General features: G+C 30.0%; 2 protein-coding genes across 3 annotated transcripts in view; one reads left to right on the forward strand and one right to left on the reverse strand.

Annotated features, from left to right (window-relative positions):
• LOC126763147 (phosphatidylinositol 4-phosphate 3-kinase C2 domain-containing subunit beta) overlaps positions 1-17,269 on the forward strand; it is a 47,159-nt gene extending 29,890 nt beyond the window's left edge. Inside the window, exons 15-18 of the mRNA XM_050480399.1 lie at positions 11,982-12,178; positions 14,849-14,937; positions 16,511-16,660; positions 16,727-17,269. Of these exons, the coding sequence (XP_050336356.1) occupies positions 11,982-12,178; positions 14,849-14,937; positions 16,511-16,660; positions 16,727-16,906 (616 nt within the window). The 3' untranslated portion in view covers positions 16,907-17,269. The remainder of the gene's footprint in view (positions 1-11,981; positions 12,179-14,848; positions 14,938-16,510; positions 16,661-16,726) is intronic.
• LOC126763153 (uncharacterized) lies at positions 9-9,770 on the reverse strand. 2 transcript variants are annotated; one of them, XM_050480409.1, is made up of 4 exons: positions 9,132-9,770; positions 8,830-9,035; positions 5,317-5,401; positions 9-2,692 (listed from the first exon to the last, which is right to left on the reverse strand). In XM_050480409.1, exons 1-4 carry the CDS (start codon positions 9,208-9,210, stop codon positions 198-200), a joined length of 2,865 nt encoding a protein of 954 aa, XP_050336366.1. In that variant the 5' UTR covers positions 9,211-9,770; the 3' UTR covers positions 9-197. The 2 variants fall into 2 exon arrangements, with proteins under 2 accessions (XP_050336366.1, XP_050336367.1); XM_050480410.1 differs by having other exon boundaries at positions 9,150-9,769.
• Positions 17,270-18,242: the final 973 nt, after the last annotated feature.

Raw genomic sequence — 18,242 nt, forward strand, 5'->3', positions numbered from 1 at the left:
TCTTCATATTATTTTTTGTCATAAATTTATTTATTTTATTTCACTTAAACGTCTGTAAATATATTTTTGGCACATTATATGTATGTATTTTTAAAACCTAACTTTGGTTTAACTACATTTAATACTTTTCCGTGCTAAGTAAGCCCCCATTTCATTTTGCATTATCTTCTTGTTCTTCTAAATCTATCCGCTCGCTTCTAAGCCTCCGTTGAATTGTAATAGCTCTGCTCAAAGTATTGATGACGCGCCGCCGCATGCGGTTGGAATGTACTCATTTGTTGCTGCGTCACGACACGTTCCTCCATCAGCGTTACGCTTTGTACCGTTGATGCTTGCGCGAGTGGATTTCGGTAGGCCGGTTTTGGAGGCTCGTCCGCATTTATAAGTATCGGTGTTAACGTTTGCTGCGGAGACGTTGTAGTGATTTGTCGGCGCTGCCGTATCGCTGCCCAGTTATCGTTTATTTCGGTCTCGGCTTGCTCAAGCGAAACCTGTGTGCCGAAAAGCAACGGCACTGGCGTTGGTGAGATGGTGCGTGCTAGCGCTTCATCTTGTGTAATGTTACTACCATCGTTAACCGACTCGGCGATGTAATGGATTTTTGTAATACGCTGCATTGGTTTTGGAAAATTATGTGCCGCCGTTTCATCTTCGCCTGTGATGTCGCTATCGTTACCGGCGAACTTTGATGTTGAAAAGCTGGTTAACGCTTGCTGTTCCTCGCTGTCAGGCGGTGTTTGAAAGTACTCTGTGTTACTGAAATCGAAGGTGACTTTTTGACGCGTACGTGGGCGCACAGGCGCTTCGGTCTGCACGGTTAGTGGCTCTTCGACAGGCTCGAAAATGCTGTCTTTATTGTGCTCGTGCACATAATCCTCATCCAAATCAGATATTTGTGGGCGCACATAGCCCGTGGGGCGACGCTCTTTGAGTGATTTAGTAGCGCTTTCATTGGCCTCATCCACGAATTCAACTGTACTCGTCTGGTAGTGCGGTGTTGTGGCTGCCTGCTCGTCTTCGTCGTCGATGTTCGACAGTTCACGCTGTATTTGTTTGGTATTGCGCACAAAAGCGGTTGGGCGTCGCTCTGTACGTAGTACTGATTCTTTATCGTAAGCGTCTTCTAAGTCTGATAATTTGAATTGTACGACTTGTTTGCCGGCTTCCTTTCCTGCATCCTTTTTAGATTTGTCATCACTCAAGTTTTCAAAACTCGCCCAATCTTCGTCGATGCTTTTTCCAAAGCCTTCGGGTTCGGGCGTCGTTATCAGCACCTGTTTGGGTACGCGTTTCAAGCTGTTATTGCCCTCCAAGAACGCAGCCTCGTTTTCCTCGTATGAATGTCTTATTTTATCGAATTCTTCCTCAATATTGCTTGCGAAATCTCGATTGAGGTTGACATCTTTTTCGATTTCAAGCCAGAGATGTTTTTCTCGTTCATCTTGTTTTATATTGGCTTCCATCTCGTCCCATAACTCTTCGGGTTTCACTGTGCGCACATAACCTGTTGGCCGTCGCATTTTCAAAGTATCTTTCTCTTCTTCCAAAGTGTGTGAGAGCAGCGTCTCATGCTCACCTAACTCTGCGTTCGCAAATTTCACCACACGCGTAGGCGCGTACGCCACTTCCGGCGTCTGTGGTCGCACTTGCTCCACACTCTCGTATCCACCGAAAGTAGAGTCAGCTACCGTGGCGGATTTCATTATCGTTTGTGGCTTAAAACCATCGAGTTCCTCGGCATACTCTTCGTCGCTGGTGAAATCGATGCTCGCCTGCGATTCGGGCCTCACCTGTTTGTTCGCCAAATGTTCATCTGTTTGCCAGCTAAAACGCGCTGCTGTGTTTGCGCCGCGTCCAACATCTTTGAAAGTGGCAGGCGCGCTATCGGCAACCGTACTTAACTCACACGCACTCACACGATTAAGGTGATCGTAATTGTGCCCGTGCATGGTTTCAAAGGTTGTACGATCATAACTCTCATTGGATATGGGACTTTCTGCGCCTAAGTTCGTTTGCAATGAATCCCATTTATTGCGGAAGTCATCCAAGCCATCCGTATCGATCTCCTCGTACTTAATGTAACCGGTTGGTCGACGTTCGCCGAACTCTTCTACACTGTGCGCTCGCATTGCCTTCAAATCTTGCACTTCAGCAAGTCTCACATTAATATCGACCTCGTCGGGCCTTAGGTAGCCGGTCGCACGCCGTTCACTCAAATTTTGTAGCGTTCCTACTGTGTCTAACGATGGTGACTTGGCCTTCACGAACTTATGCATACCCACAGCCGGAGCATTGCTCGCTTCCTTGCTTGAGTTACGATAGAGGCGTTTCGGTGGTAGTGGTGGTGATTCACGCACGCGTAGTATACTCGCATCACCACCTTCGGTATTCAATTCGTTTTCTTTCGCTTCATTCAGCTCCATTTGCCTGTACTTCTCCTCCAGTTCATCGAAGGTGGGCATTTCTTCGACAAGACTTATGGTGGGTGTGTGTTGCAGCGGTGGAGAGTCGATTTGGGAGCGTGTCGGTTCACGCTTTGGTGGTGGCGGTGAGTCGATCGGTGGGCGTGGTGGCTCACGTGTAGGTGGCTCATATTCTTCGAAGATGGCACTGCGAACACGCTCTTGCCGACGTGTTGGGGGTAGTGGAAAAAGTGAGGGTGTGCTTTGAGAGAGGTTCCGTATGCGAACGGCTGCGAAAGAAATTAAAGGAGATTGAATAAGTTTTACATTATACTGCGTTGAAAGGAATGTTAAAAGTAAAAAAAAATCGAATTGAATATAAAAATAAAATAAAATGAAATAAAATATCAAACAAATTAAAATAAAATAAGAATGAAAATGGGAAGGAAAAAAATGAAAGTAAACATAAATCTTAAAATAAAGTACTATAAAAAATAAAGGAAAATCAAATAAAATTAATAAATTGTAAAAAAAGATGAAATAAAATAAAAACAAAATAAAATATTAAATGAAATAAATATAATTAAAATTAATCTAAAAAGAATATATACAATAATAAAATATATGTATGTAAATAATTTTAAATAAAATTAAGTAAATGCAAAAAAAATTTAATAAAATGAAAAATAATAAAACTTAATAAAAATTCGTAAAAAAACAAAACTATAAAATGATGAAAAATCACAGTACAATTAAAACTTAAAATAAATTTTGTAAAATATAATAAGAAATGTAATATAAAATACTTTTGACTAGGAATTTTGTTAAAACAATTATTTTATTATAATAGTATTTAAATTTTGTTTTAGATTTTACTGTTACGAAAGCCACAAAATAAATAGTTAAAAATAATTCAATAAAACGTTAAAAATTTAAATTTGTATGAATTTGGTTTAATTAAAATTTTTTTGGATACAATTTTTAGTTTCATTACATTTTTTTGTATAAAATTTATTTATATATACAAATTTATATTTTTAATACCAATAAAATTTTCAAAATAAAGTTGAAAAGTTTATTAAAAAAATAGACTAATTATCATTTAAAAGTAATGACAAATATAATTACATAAAAACTAAACACTAAAAAATATTTAAAATATAAAATTGTTTATGTTTAACATATTATTAATATTAAAAAGTGTAATCATCTGTATTCAATATTGACGTTTTTTATAAAAAAACATTATTAATTATAAAAAATAATGCAAAAATTTTTATATTATTTAATTTAGTATTACAAATTAAATATAATAAAAATTTGTTAATAATTGGTTAAAAATACAACTTATTAAATACAAATTTTTAACGAATTTAAAAATGAACATATGTTTTGATTTTTTTAAATTTTTATAAATTTTTTATTTTTTTAATAACTATGACGTAAAAATTATTAAAAATTAAAATATATATACACATATGTATATATATAACCACATGCTTTTTTTATTTTTTTTTTTAATTCATAAGAGTGTTTTTTATTTAAATAATGGTCACGTAAATTTAAATTAGTTAATAATTGGTTAAAAATTAAATTAGTTAATAATTGGTTAGAAATACAAATTATTAAATCAAATTTTTTTAACAAATTTAAAATGTACATATGTTTTTTTAAATTTTTATAAAGTTTTTATTTTTTTAATAACTATGACGTAAAAATTATTAAAAATTAAAATATATATATATGTATGTATATGTATATATAACCACATGCTTTTTTTTATTTTTTTTTAAATTCATAAGAGTGTTTTTTATTTAAATAATGGTCACATAAATTTAAATTAGTTAATAATTGGTTAAAAATACAAATTATTAAATAAAAATTTTTCAACAAATTTAAAAATGTACATATGTATGTTTTTTTTAATTTTTATAAAAGTTGTTTTTTTTTCAATAACTATGACGTAAAAATAATTAAAAATAAAAAAATATATATACAAATATAAATAATATATACAGTACTGTGCAAATAAAAGTTACCACCATACAAAAGTACAAAATAAAGGTATTGCGATGTATTTTTTTGAATTTTTAAACTATTTTTCGCTTATTTTTGGATGGCATTTTTTGTAACTGTCCATAGTAGGCTTTGTCAATTTTGTCACCGTTTTTTCCTCAAACTTCGCGTCAAATCAAATTCAAGTGCGGTTGAGTAATAAATGTGCAAATAATAATATGTTTTTTGAATTTTTTTGCAAAAAAAAAATCATAAGTATGTTTTTATTTAAATAATGGTCACATAAAATTAATTAAACATATAGTATATTTAATTATGTACTTTTAATAAAAAATAATAATTTAAAAATACTTTTGTTGCATAAAAATTATGAACATACATGTACTTGTTTAAATTTTTGAATTTTTACAAAAAAAAAAAATCATAATTATTTTTCATTAAAATGATTGTTACATAAAATTAATATAAATAAAAATTAAATTATTTTAATTGATATAAAAATATTTAAAATTAAAGAAAAATAATAATTAACATAAATGTTAAAAAATGGAATATAAAACTTGTTTTCAATGAAACACATATTTTAGATATACAAAAATAAAAAGCAACGTTCTAAGACTTGTAAATATATTTGTATTTTCGTGTTACCAATTTGTAAACCAAAAAATTTTCCATTTTTTTAAATCACTGTTTAATTTAACTTTAGCTTACTGTAATTGATAATACAAATTTTAAGTTCGTGTGAATATCAGCTTATACTATACAATTTGTCATAATTGAAAATTCCCCATTTACATATATGTACATATACACACAAACGCCCACAACACACTCATACATATACATTTGTAAAGAAATATATACACACGCACATTTAGACTAGATAAAAAATACATACGCGGCAATTGTTTTGTTGGCACAATGTCCAAATCATCCTCTTGTCGGCGCCGAAAAACACCGTGAACCTCAACGGGTTCACGTATCTACAAAAGAACAAAAGCAAATTGTCATACCATTACTGTTTATATTAATATACATAATAAGTACATTAGGGTGCTGCAAAAATTAATTTTATTTTTATTTTTTTCAACTCTTAAACTTTCATATATTTTTGATTTGTTAAAAAAATCATTAAATTTTTATTTGTGGCACCCTAATATACATATATACTAGTATATATAATATATATATATAATATACATATACATACATACATATATGTATATACACATATACTTGTATATATATCTCATATGTAAATGCACTAATTGCCGTTATAAATAATCAACAAATATCGAAAAGGCAAACGAAATAAATTATTTAGCGAAAATCTGACTAATGCACATTCTATTTGCACAATTAAAAACACAGAAGACAATAGCAACAACAATAAGAACTATGTAAATATATCTGCAAAGCGATAAAACGCTTGCAAAGCGCCGCCGCCGCCGCCGCTGATAAGCGAAACCAATCAGCGTAATAGGCAGGTACATTTGCTTCTCCTTTTTTGTTGCATTTTTTGCTTGTACATACATACATGTACTTACATACACATACACATGTATGTTACGAAATACAATACATACACAGGCGCACACCAATTAACTTGTGTTATCAAAATCAAAGTGCGACGAAGCTTTAATTTCTCCAACACGCACTTTTGTGACTGAAAGCACCAATTGCCTGTCTGTCCGTCCGTTTATAAATAGATGAGTATCATAAATATCGCATATAACTAGTCATATGTTGATCGGCAAAAGAAAACATTTAATAAAGTCTGTTTTGCTTAGCTTTGCCTTACAGCCGTTGGCAAGTGGCAGGCACGGCGTGGAAGGCAGCTTCTGTCGCACTCTTGGGTGTGTGTGCTGGCTATGATGAGCATGTGTGTGGAGCAATGCGTCACAGAGCTGGAGAAATACTTATATGGAATATAAGTGCGGAACTATTTACAAAATATATACACGTATATACTATGTACATATACATATACATATGTTTATATATACCATACCCTCCTCAAAATTTTCAAAAATTTATATTTTTCCAATTTTTAACTCATTTGCCACTCCACCTTTTTCACATTTTTTATCAATATTTCTTATCACCATAAAATTTATGCAGATTTATAAGCTTTTTACAATCGTAAAATGTTAATCAGTTCTGCTAATACAGTCTAAGTGGATCGTTTGAAAATATGCCTTTCTATTATTTTGAAGTAGTTTGAATTCGAACTCATTTTGTTTGTTTTTAGTAAAACAATAACTGTATTTTGATTATTTGTTTTTAGAGTTTTACTCGATTTCAGTTCTGGAACTTTTTAAAGTGCCAAGTTATAAATATATATATATGAGTTCTACTATATCTTTTTATATAGTTTCTATTATATATATTTTTGAGAAATATGTTTCTGTACATTTCAATTTTGAGGTTATATTTTTATATATTTTAAAATATTTTTTTTTAAATACTTGAGCAATTCACAACCTGTCGTAAAGCATCGTAAAATTATAAAAAAACAAGTGTAAAAATTTATAATTTTACGATTTTACGATGCTTTACGACAGGTTGTGAATTGAACAACTATTTTTGAATACTATTTCTAAAAATTGTTTTTCTATAACCCAAAATCGTCGTAAACTGTATTCTCTACTTTTCTAAATAAATTGTCATTTTGTGCAGAGCAGCAAAACATTCTCCAAATAATTTTGATAATAACGGCCGGTTTCCTCATCCACTGTCGTGATTTTTCATTTTCTCTTCGCCTTAAGTCTATCCTGATGTCTGCTGATTGTAAATATGCCTTTTCCTCCAGGTATGAACTTACCAAACCTTAAGCATTTCAGAGACAATAGGAGCTTCAACAATTTAAAACAAAGAGTTTCACCACCTCATGGCTTAATACTTGTATCTACACAAATCTTTAGGATTTGAGAATTATATCTGTTTATATTACCAACTCCTTTTGAAGCATTCTCCTTGCATGATTGTTCAAAAAAATATTCAAGTCTTCATTTTACATCTACAAACTTACATCTTCACTAGCTTTGATTCAGATTATATCTACAAATTAAAGTCTGTTGAACCCGAGCTACGCTATAAGCGTTATCAAGCAAATGTCATTACCACAATCATTATATTCTTTTAATCATAGCACATCATAAATCTGTCATATTTCAAAAGCATTTTAGGTACACGTTCTTCAAAACTTATATATATTAAACAAATCCTTTGCTGTACTTTTTTCCATTTTTTTCTTCTTTCTTTTTTTTATTATCACAAAGCCATTAATTCGCCAAACACTTTATTGTTTATCGATGCAAATTCGTAATTGTCCATTATCTAATAGTTGAAAATTCAGCTTGTGATTTTCGGAAATTTCCAATGACGCACAATAAAACACGGAACTTATGCGAAGAGTTGTTGATTGAGACGATGTTGGCGGTGCATCGTTTTCGTAAAAAATTTCCGACGGCTACATAAGAGTAGAGAATCGATAAGTAGATAGAATTGTGCTATGCAATGAAAGCTAAAATGAATTAGGTAACTAAATTTGAGTTCATTTGGCGAGATAAACACGTTTTGAAAATTCATATGATCCCAAAAGCTTCTCGTATAACTTCCGAAAAGTAGCTTAAAACTTTTGAAATATTAGTTAGAAATGTTATATATTTGTACACATGTATATGAGACATATGTATTTTCTCGAATTGCGTCAGTTTCTTTGGCTCGAACCACATTAATGTCAACCTTACATTTCACTATATCGGACAAAATGATAAACAATGTATTTGATTTCAATAAACTTAGAAAAAACAGTTGATATACTGCTTTTGCAAGTGTTTTAGATATAGATCAACCTATCTGATGAGAATTTGATTTGACTTAACATGCACGAGCTATGTAAGTCATATTGAAAATATTTCTTTAAAACGAACATTATAACAACAAAACCAATGCACCGCATTTGCCAGAAATAGTCTAAACTAATGAATTTATGAGTAGTAATTTAATATAGTTGAAGAAATGTGCTTTCAAATTAAACATAATTAATTAGATCCAAATTTTTAAATTTCTTATAAACTTCGAAACAACGCCTAGCACTTCGAAAAGACTGCAAAAAATTTAACCAAACCTTGTTCGAAAAATAATTTAGCCATAAAAGTACTAATCTGAGTTAGTTTCGATTTCATTTCTCAACTACCAACTTCGTAAAGTTAATCGCCAATTTTAGATTTCGTTCAAAACTCAGGCGTAAACTACTAAAAGTTGCTTAAAATAATTAAAATCTTGTAAGTCTAAAGCAGCTGCCTGAAGAAGACCCCGAGTGCCCAACTACAGTGCCCTTTCCCTTTTCTACTTGTATATTCAAAAATTTCGTTTGCGCTCTTCAGCATTTGTTTCACTGTTTTACCTCTTGTGACATGCGTTTCTCCCGACTGCTACGCGTACGTAACGGCAAAGTAGGCGTGGCACCACCCGCCGCACCATTGCTCGTACGGCTATGGTCGAATGTTAGTCGATGCTTGAACCACCAAATTTTTATGCCTACCAATGTGGAGATCATGCAAATGAAGACGCCAACACATGCCAGCATGGCAAAGAGACCGTCATCATGACCTGTTTTTATTTTTTCCAATTTTTTTTTTTTGTTTTGTGGAACAAATTGATAAATTTAGTTTGATTTTGTAGCAGAAACAAAAATGTTTGTTGTACTTGTTGTTAATAGCCCACCTGCGCTACTGCCGCTGACGCCGCCAATACCAGTTGTATCGATATTGCCGAGTTTTGCCATAATTTTGCTATAATTTCAAAACTTTTGTTTTCTAATTGAATTTTTATTGCTAAATAATTTTGATATTTCACATTGCGTTTTGAAGTTTCGTCAGAGCATTTTTGAGCACTACACTACACACGCACACATGCATATATTTGTGTGTTTGTATGTGTGTAGATATGTAATTTTGAACACTTTCGCCTTGTCGAACGCAGCAAATTTTTTTCAATTTTGTGATTCTTTGCTTTTATTTTTTTTTAAATAATTGCTATCACGTTTGCTAAAAGTGTCGCACTCTGTTACCGCTACTTTGCTTATCACAGCTTTTATTTTAATTATTTTTGTTTGTTTGACGCCCTGATATCTAAGAAATCAATTAAAATTTGTTCTTGCACTTCTTTATGCTTAGTTGGTATTTTTTGTTTTTGTCATTTACTTTTATTTTTTTGTCAATACCATTTTTGTTACTGTTACTCGACTTTGCCGCTCGCTCGGCGTGTCTGCCTCGTACGCGTTTTTCAAATCGAATGACAAAAGCTTCGTAGTTACTGGCTGGCTGGCTGCTTGCTTGGCTGTTAACTGCTGTTTTGGCAACAACAACAAGAGCAACAACTACAGCGTACTACTCAACGTCAATTGTTTTGACTTTAACCAGTACCACGAATTGTTAATAAAAACGTTTGCATTTGTGCTTTACTCTTTAGCTACAAATTCTCATTATTATTCACTCATTACCATTCACGTTAATACTTCGGGTAGTGTTTTTACCTCCTTGAGGGATTTTATAACAATTTTGATTTAAATAAAGTATTAGTTTAACGTTTTTAATAGTAATACTATTTTACATTTTTATTTTGTTGCATTTAAATGTTATATATATGTATGTATATTTTTTATTTAAATTATAATTTTTTTAAATTAATTTTTTAAATTAATTTCAATGTTTGTGTATTGTTTTTTATTCGAAATTTGTTTTATTTTAAATTGTTTTATAGAAAATATTTCACTTCTTTGCTATCTTTTATTCAATTGTTTATTTTTCTTTATTTTTTGAGTTATTTTAAGTAATTTAATTAGTTTCAATTAAATTGTATATGCTATTTTTTTCAAATAATGATTTTTTGAAATTAATTTCAATTTTTTTTTATTGCTTTTTATTCAAAATTTGTTTTATTTTAAATTGTTTTGTAGAAAATATTTCACTTCTTTGTTATTTTTTATTCGATTGTTTAATTTTCTTTATTTTTTGAGTTATTTTAATTAATTTAATTATTTTCAATTAAATTTTATATGCTATTTTTTTCAAATACAGTAGAGGCCCGCTAATCCGGATCAATTAAAACCGGCCCCTATCCGGAATATAAGGAAATCCGGATTACCAAAGACATACTATCAGAACTATGTATTAAGAAAAAGTATTTATAAATTTCTGTTTGTTTATTATAACAAATAATACACATGTTCCAAAAAAACAAAAAAAACCTAAACCAATAAAGCATAAAAGCGAATGTAGTGAATAATAAACATGTGATCCGGATTAGAGAATACGGATAGAGAATGTCGGTCCGGATTACAAGGGACATAATAGAAATTTTTAGTTTTTTAACCCTGTCCGGATTACAGTGGAATCCGGATTAGGTCATGTCCGGATTAGCGGGCCTCTACTGTAATGATTTTTTGAAATTAATTTTAATTTAATTTTTTATTTATTTGTTTATAAATCAAAATATATTTTGTTTCAAAGTTTTTATAAAAAAATATTTCCCTTCTTAGTCATTTTTAATATTTTTATTAAATTGTTTAACTTTCCCTCGTTTTTGAGTTAATTTAATTAGTTCCAATTAAATTATATATATGTATATATAAATAATGATTTTTAGAATTAATTTTTGAAATTAATTTAAATTTCAATTTTTTTTATTTGTTTACTATTCAGAATATTTTATTATATTCATTTAATTTTTTATTTGTTATTTTTTTCAAATTAATTTTGATTTGAAATAAAATTAAAAATTTAAATTATTTTTTATTAATTTTTGTTTTTAATATTGTTTGATTGATTTAATTTAATTAAATTTTTTCATTAAAATGCTCTTTGTGTTAATTTTATATTTATTCTATTTTTTAACGTTTTAATTAATTTAATTAATTTTTATTTAATTTTCTTTTTGTTAGTCTTTTATTTAGTTCACTTTATATTTATTTTACTGTTTTATTTGCTTTAATTTTTTAGCCCAGCCTCTATTAGTTTTGATAACATTTATTTTTCTAATTTTTTCATCACCGATATTTTTTAAAATAACCTTAAATTTTAGCCCATCTTATATATGTAGGTATTCATATTATCTACTCGTGTTAACCGTTACTGTTCATTAACAGTTATGCACATGTCATAGGTGCCCTTCACCTATCAATCTCGCCAAAACGATTCTTATTTACCGCTATTTCACTTCACAAACGATCTTTTATGCTGAGTCTTTCGTCGAACTATGGTATATAATAAATTTAATTCAATATTTTTTTCCAACAAGTTCGCATAAAATGTGTTTTCATTATAATTTTTTATATTAATTTCACTTTTTGTATTTAACTTGCTCTCACCGCTCACTTTTATGTCGGCCCAACTTTATTAGCCCAGTTATTACATTTTACTCAACTGCCAACTAATTAACCTTTAATTTACTCGTTCTATTTGATTTTCCCCTTATTCTTTTTTCATTTATCTTTTATTATTTATACATATGTACTATATTGTTGTTGTTTTATTCATATATGTATATTTCTTTTAGTTTACCAAGTGGCATGCATGTCGGTCGCTCAAATGTGAAGACAGTCGCAGAGCGTCGCCTCCCACAAATACAACGTTTTCTCATCTCACTCTTCAATTCAGCGGATGAGATTGCGCATTCGGATTTGGTGTATACATTCTTCCATCCCTTGTTGCGCGATCAGCAGGAGGCTAAGTTGACGGTGTCTAAAGTTAGAGGTAAGTAACTAACTTCTGATAAGCGTGTGACACGTGAAGTAGTCAAGAAATAATAAAAAGTAAAACAAAAACAAAAAAAAAACTAAAACAAAAAAGTAAGGAATACTGAAGTTCGGTCGGCACTAAAAATTGTGTATCCCGTGCTTTTAAGGAAAGAATTCGTATCAAAAAAATCAAATCAGTAAATTAGAAGAATTTAGGCTTTATATTTCTTCTACCATATTCGGCTTTGTTGAGGCGGTAGTTATTATTTATATTTAGATATGCCAGGTCTAGCGACGCTGATACGCTAATAAGATCTTATGAACTCGTTGATGGTTTTTAACCTTTAACAACTACTCGGCTATTTTCATGCTAGTCTACTCAATTTGTGTGATCACTCCTCTTTTCAGCCGAATAGATTACCATAAAAAGTGACTTTCACTACTTTGTTCGCTTAGTGTAGTCGGATTTTCTCTAGTCCCCTATAGTCGTGCACTTTCCCGAGGCAGTGTCGACCCTTTAATTATCGGCTGTGTTTTACGAAACCAATCACCGAACTCCAGCATTGTGGAGACTTAGTTTTATATAGTATAATATATTTTTATATAGTCGGTTATACTTTGCAAAAAAGACCCCGTGGACTAAGAGCCCATTTCTCCGAGCCTTAACTAAATGAGGCTTGGTTAAAGCACAAAAAAATAGATTAATTTATGAAAAATGTACTGATACCACTTCGTCCCCCAGTTAGCCATTTTTCCAAACTAGAAGTTAGATAAAAAAAACTCCTGACTGACTGACTAATTCAAATTTCGAACTGTGAGACAATTTTGACAAAAGCTTTACTACAGTTTCATTTAGAATGAAGTGATTTCTAAGTGTCTTTTCGGCTATTTTTAATATTATGCGATATATCTGCTTCCAGCAAAAATTAAAAAAGCTTTATGCTCGCATTGAGAGCGGGTATAAAAATTTCAGAAACAAAACATACCCCAAGTTCCACTTTCAGTCGGCTTGTACTATTTCGTTAGTGAATTTAATTAGTCCCGATTAGTGGGCTAATGCTTACGCAACCGTTGGAATCTGTTTTCTGGACATTTGTTATCGGTATTTCGTAATAAAACCGCAGCAGAGTCAGTTTTTTTATTCTTGTTAATATTTGCTTTCGATAAGAATAAACGAATATTTACATATGTTTGTATGCGCAATATATGTTAGTAGGTCGACAAATATTTGAACTTACGTAAGTTATAAAGTTAAGGCTAAGCATAAAATAATATTCGTCAGTGAGAATAGAACAGCTGATGTTGACTTGTAAGACATGTTCTAACTAGCATATTTTAAGGCAGAACATGCTTTGATTTTACTTTAAAGATCTTGAAGATGGATCTTAGAGTTGCATCAGAATTTCAAGGGTATTGAAATTTCAGAAACAATGATGAAAGAATTTTATTAGTCTGCGATCTATTCGACCATTAATAAGAACAGGAACTCACACGTTATACAGGTCTTAAAACAGAGAACATAGTATAGAGTGATCCGAGTAGTGGTACTTTTTTCAATAGCCTTTTTTTGGCAGATGACGTAAGTCGTGTCAAACTGTCATGTTATTTTTATTAAGTCAAAGTCTAAACAACGTTTAAAAATCGTTCAACTTTATTACGAAAATTCACGTTCTGTAAAGAATGTGTTTCGCGCGCCTCAATCAACTTATGGTCAACATAATCGGCCTACTGAGTGAGATTCAGCATTCATTATACGATAATATTTGATCGAATAGACCACGTACAGCACGCGGCGAAGAAAATATAGCAACCGTAGCTGAGAGTGTACACGAAGACCGTGGAGAGTCGATTTGGCGCCGTTCGCACCAACTCGGACTGATGTATGGAATGACTTGGCGCATTTTACGCCGTGATCTTAGATTGAAAGCGTACAAACTACTACAGCTTGTGCAAGTGCTGAAGTCGCTCAAGCTTCCCAAGCGACATCGCTTCGCTCTATGAGCTCTTGAAAAATTCCAAGAAGATCCGACGTTTTCGAGTCAAATTTCGTTCAGCGACGAGGCCCATTTCGGGCTCAATGGGTATGCAAACAAGCAAAATTTCTCCAATTGGGCTGCCATTTCATCCAGGAAAACAACATTTCGGTGTGGGCCCGTGGAATCATCGGCGCATATTTCTCGAAAAATTATACCGGTGAGAGCATGAAAACGTTCCCGTCATTAGACTGCGTTATAACGCCATGATAACCGATGCCTAAATTTGAAGCTCGCGATCTCAGCGAGATTTGGTTTCAACAAGATGGCGTCACTTCCCACTCATAGCATCAATCAATAGTTTTATTGAGAGAACAATTCGGTCGATTGGCCATCAAGATCGTGTGATATCACACCGTTAGACTTTTGCCGGTGGGGATATGTGAAGTGTAAAGTCTATGCGGACTATCTCGCTTCGATTCAGGCCTTGGCGCAAAAAATCACGCGTGTTATTCGCCAGTTACCAGTCGAAATACTCGAACGAGTCATCAAAAATTTACAAATTTAAATGAGCTTTGCGGGGTTTTGAAACAATACCAAGCATATTTAAAATAAATGCTCGAGTATAAAATGGGTCTAATAGTCTATTAAATAATATAGTATTTTCCAATTTCCTTTATTATAATAATAATACATTTATTTTTTTATTACAGAAGTCAAGCAGCAAACGCGTGAGAACCCCTATGAAGTTGGTCAGATAAAATTATCATTACAATATCGCCGTGGTGTCTTAACAGTGATGGTGAGTGAAATAAATATAACACACATTCATACATACATATATATATTATACAAGTATATGTTCGACATGTATATATATAAATATTTAATATTTCTTTGAATTTGTAAAAAAATGCCGATAGCCATTGGCAAGCAAGTTGAGAAAAATATGTGATTCTATTATACTGAAAATTTAAATTTTTGTATCACACATTTTTTTTTGAAAATATTGTTTTTAATTGTCTTGTGCTATAATTTTTTCTTTTTTTTCTATTTCGCTTGTAAATTAATTTTGATTTTAATTTTTCTAATTTAATTGATTTTTTTATTTTTATTAAATATTATTTATTTTATTTTAGCATTATTTTTTTCTATTTCTCTTATAAATTAATTTTCAATTTAATGTTTTCATATTTGATTGAAAATATTTAATTTATTTAAAGGTTATGGTTTATGGGTAAAATATATGAATTTATTATACAGAAAATATTAGTTTTGGTACAAAAGGTTTTTTTTTCAATTTTATTTTTAATTATCATGCGTTATTATTTTTTTTATAGTTTTTTTATTGGATTTTATTTTTTTGATTTGCTTATAAATTAATTTCCAGTTTAATTTTTTTATATTTATTAAATATTATTTATTTTATTTTAGTTTTATTTTTCTATTTCCTTAATAAATTAATTTTTAATTTAATTTTTTCATATTTTATTAAAAATATTTAATTTATTTAAAGGTTATGTATTTGAGAAAAAATATATGAATTTATTATACAGAAAATATTAGTTTTGGAATAAATTTTTTTTTTTGAAAATTTTATTTTTTTGATTTGCTTATAATTTAATTTCCAGTTTAATTTTTTTTTTATTATATATTTATTTTATTTTAGTTTTATTTTTCTATTTCCTTAATAAATTAATTTTTAATTTAATTTTTTCATATTTTATTGAAAATATTTAATTTATTTAAGGGTAATGTTTTATGGAAAAAAATATATGAATTTATTATACAGAAAATATTAGTTTTGGTATAAAAGGTTTTTTTTGAAAATTGTATTTTTATTTATCATGTGTTATTTTTTTATATGTTTTTATTGGATTTTATTTTTTTGATTTGCTTATAAATTAATTTCCAGTTTAATTTTTTTATATTTATTAAATATTATTTATTTTATTTTAGTTTTATTTTTCTATTTCCTTAATAAGTTAATTTTTAATTTGATTTTTTCATATTTTATTAAAAATATTTAATTTATTTAAAGGTTATGTATTTGAGAAAAAATATATGAAATTATTGTACAGTTTTTTTGAAAATTTTGGTTTTGATTTATATTGATTTGTTCTATATCGCTTATCGATTATGTAATATTGAGTTTAATTTTCTAATTGAGTTTTTTTTGTATTTTCATTAAATATTATTAATATTTAATTTGGTTGTATTTTTTTCTACTTTCTTTATAAATAAATTTTTTAAGAAATTTTTTTATTGTTGGACATTTTTCATAGAATGTCATTCAATTTTATTTTTAGTAAATTTTTTATGTTTTATTTTGTTTCTTTTTAATATTTTTTTTAAATAACTCCTCACATTTACAGATTCATCACGCCAAAGGCCTGCCAATGCTGCAAGGTGGTCAAGAGCCCAATACCTATGTCAAATGCTATCTCAAACCAGATGCAACCAAAGTGACGAAACGTAAAACGAAAGTGGTGCGGAAGACCTGTGTGCCCAGTTTTATGGAAACGGTAAATAAGAAACATAAATTAATAAAAATAAAAGTGAAAATAAATTGTAATCTACTCCTAATGTAGCTCGAGTATCGCATGCCCTTGGAGCACATACAAAACCGCTTTCTGCACGTGACCGTCTGGTCACATGACACACTACAGGAGAACGAACTGCTGGGCGGCTTTCAAATTGATCTATGTAAATACGATCTGCGTAAAGAACTGATCGATTGGTTTCGACTCGGTCCGATGACCAGGAATTGAGGCACACAAAGTATACACAATGTCAAATGAAAGTAAAAGTGTTACTATAACTGTACATTCAACGCACGGCAACTATGTAGTTCGCCGCCCCAGCAGAAATATGCAAAGAGTTTTGTGAGAACTAATTGCAAGGCAACAGTATTTCTTCCGCACACGCATACATACATATAAGCACTACTCTACAGGGATGCGCATTAGGGATAGAGCAAAAGTTACGCATATTTATATGCGAACTTATTGAAATAAATACAAACATATATACATACGTAGTATAAATACAAAGCAGCTTGGCAGCCAGTAAGCAGTAATCAGTAATCGGTAATCGGGTTCTAAAAGAAACGACATTACATAAAAGCGTACATACATACATATACATAAATATATTTTTATAAATAACTTTACTTAAATGCGTTGACTGCTCGACGATTTTCTCTCTGCGCAACAGCACTTATGAAATGAACATTCCAAACTAAGCATATGGCAATGAGAAAGAAATAAAAACACAAAAAAAAAATTAATAAAGCGAACAACACAATATACAAAGCTGATTAGGTTTAAGAAGATAAATTTACTAAATGTAAGCACATTTCACAAATTTATACGCTAGCCATGAGTTTTCGAAATTCGAAATTATTGCATTTGTACTTCTAATTCCGCATTTTCTATTGAAAAACATTTTCAAGCCAAAGTGTTTAAAAATTGAGCATAAACATAAAATTTTATGATTTACATGTCTAATTTTAGGCTGAGAACTTGTTTTATTTAGTTTTTTTCTTATATACAAATTCGAAAATGATAAAATTAAATTTCAAAACTGTTTTTATAAATTTAAGAAAAAATATTTCTCAAATTGTGAATATGAAAATATAACTTTTACTTTGCATAATTTTAGGCAACTTAAGAAAAAGTAAAATCTTCAATTCGAAATTGTATTTATATCTGAAAAATATTTTTTCGAGCTACAGCTTTCTGAAGTTAAGAATCCTCACCTATTTTATTTAGTAATTTCTCTTATAAAATTCAAAAAATATTAAACTAAATTTCGGAATTTTATTTCCTTTTAAAAAAGTATTTTTTCAAACGATTTCTATCTCAAATTGTAAATATGAGTATGAGTTAACACGGCATACTGTTAGGTAATTTTCTTATACAATTCCGAAAATTTAAAAATTTTTATTCTAAATTATGTTTGTACATGAAAATGATTTTTTCTAGTAATTGTTTGCTAAAATATACAATTATCATCCCTTAAAAATATTAAAAAATGCTTAAATTAAATTTCGAAATTTTATTTTTATGTAAAAGAATTCTCATCTCTAAGAAATTTAGAAAATTT

Source organism: Bactrocera neohumeralis, chromosome 6 (genome assembly GCF_024586455.1).
Source record: "Bactrocera neohumeralis isolate Rockhampton chromosome 6, APGP_CSIRO_Bneo_wtdbg2-racon-allhic-juicebox.fasta_v2, whole genome shotgun sequence".
In the NCBI taxonomy this organism is placed as follows: domain Eukaryota; kingdom Metazoa; phylum Arthropoda; class Insecta; order Diptera; family Tephritidae; genus Bactrocera; species Bactrocera neohumeralis.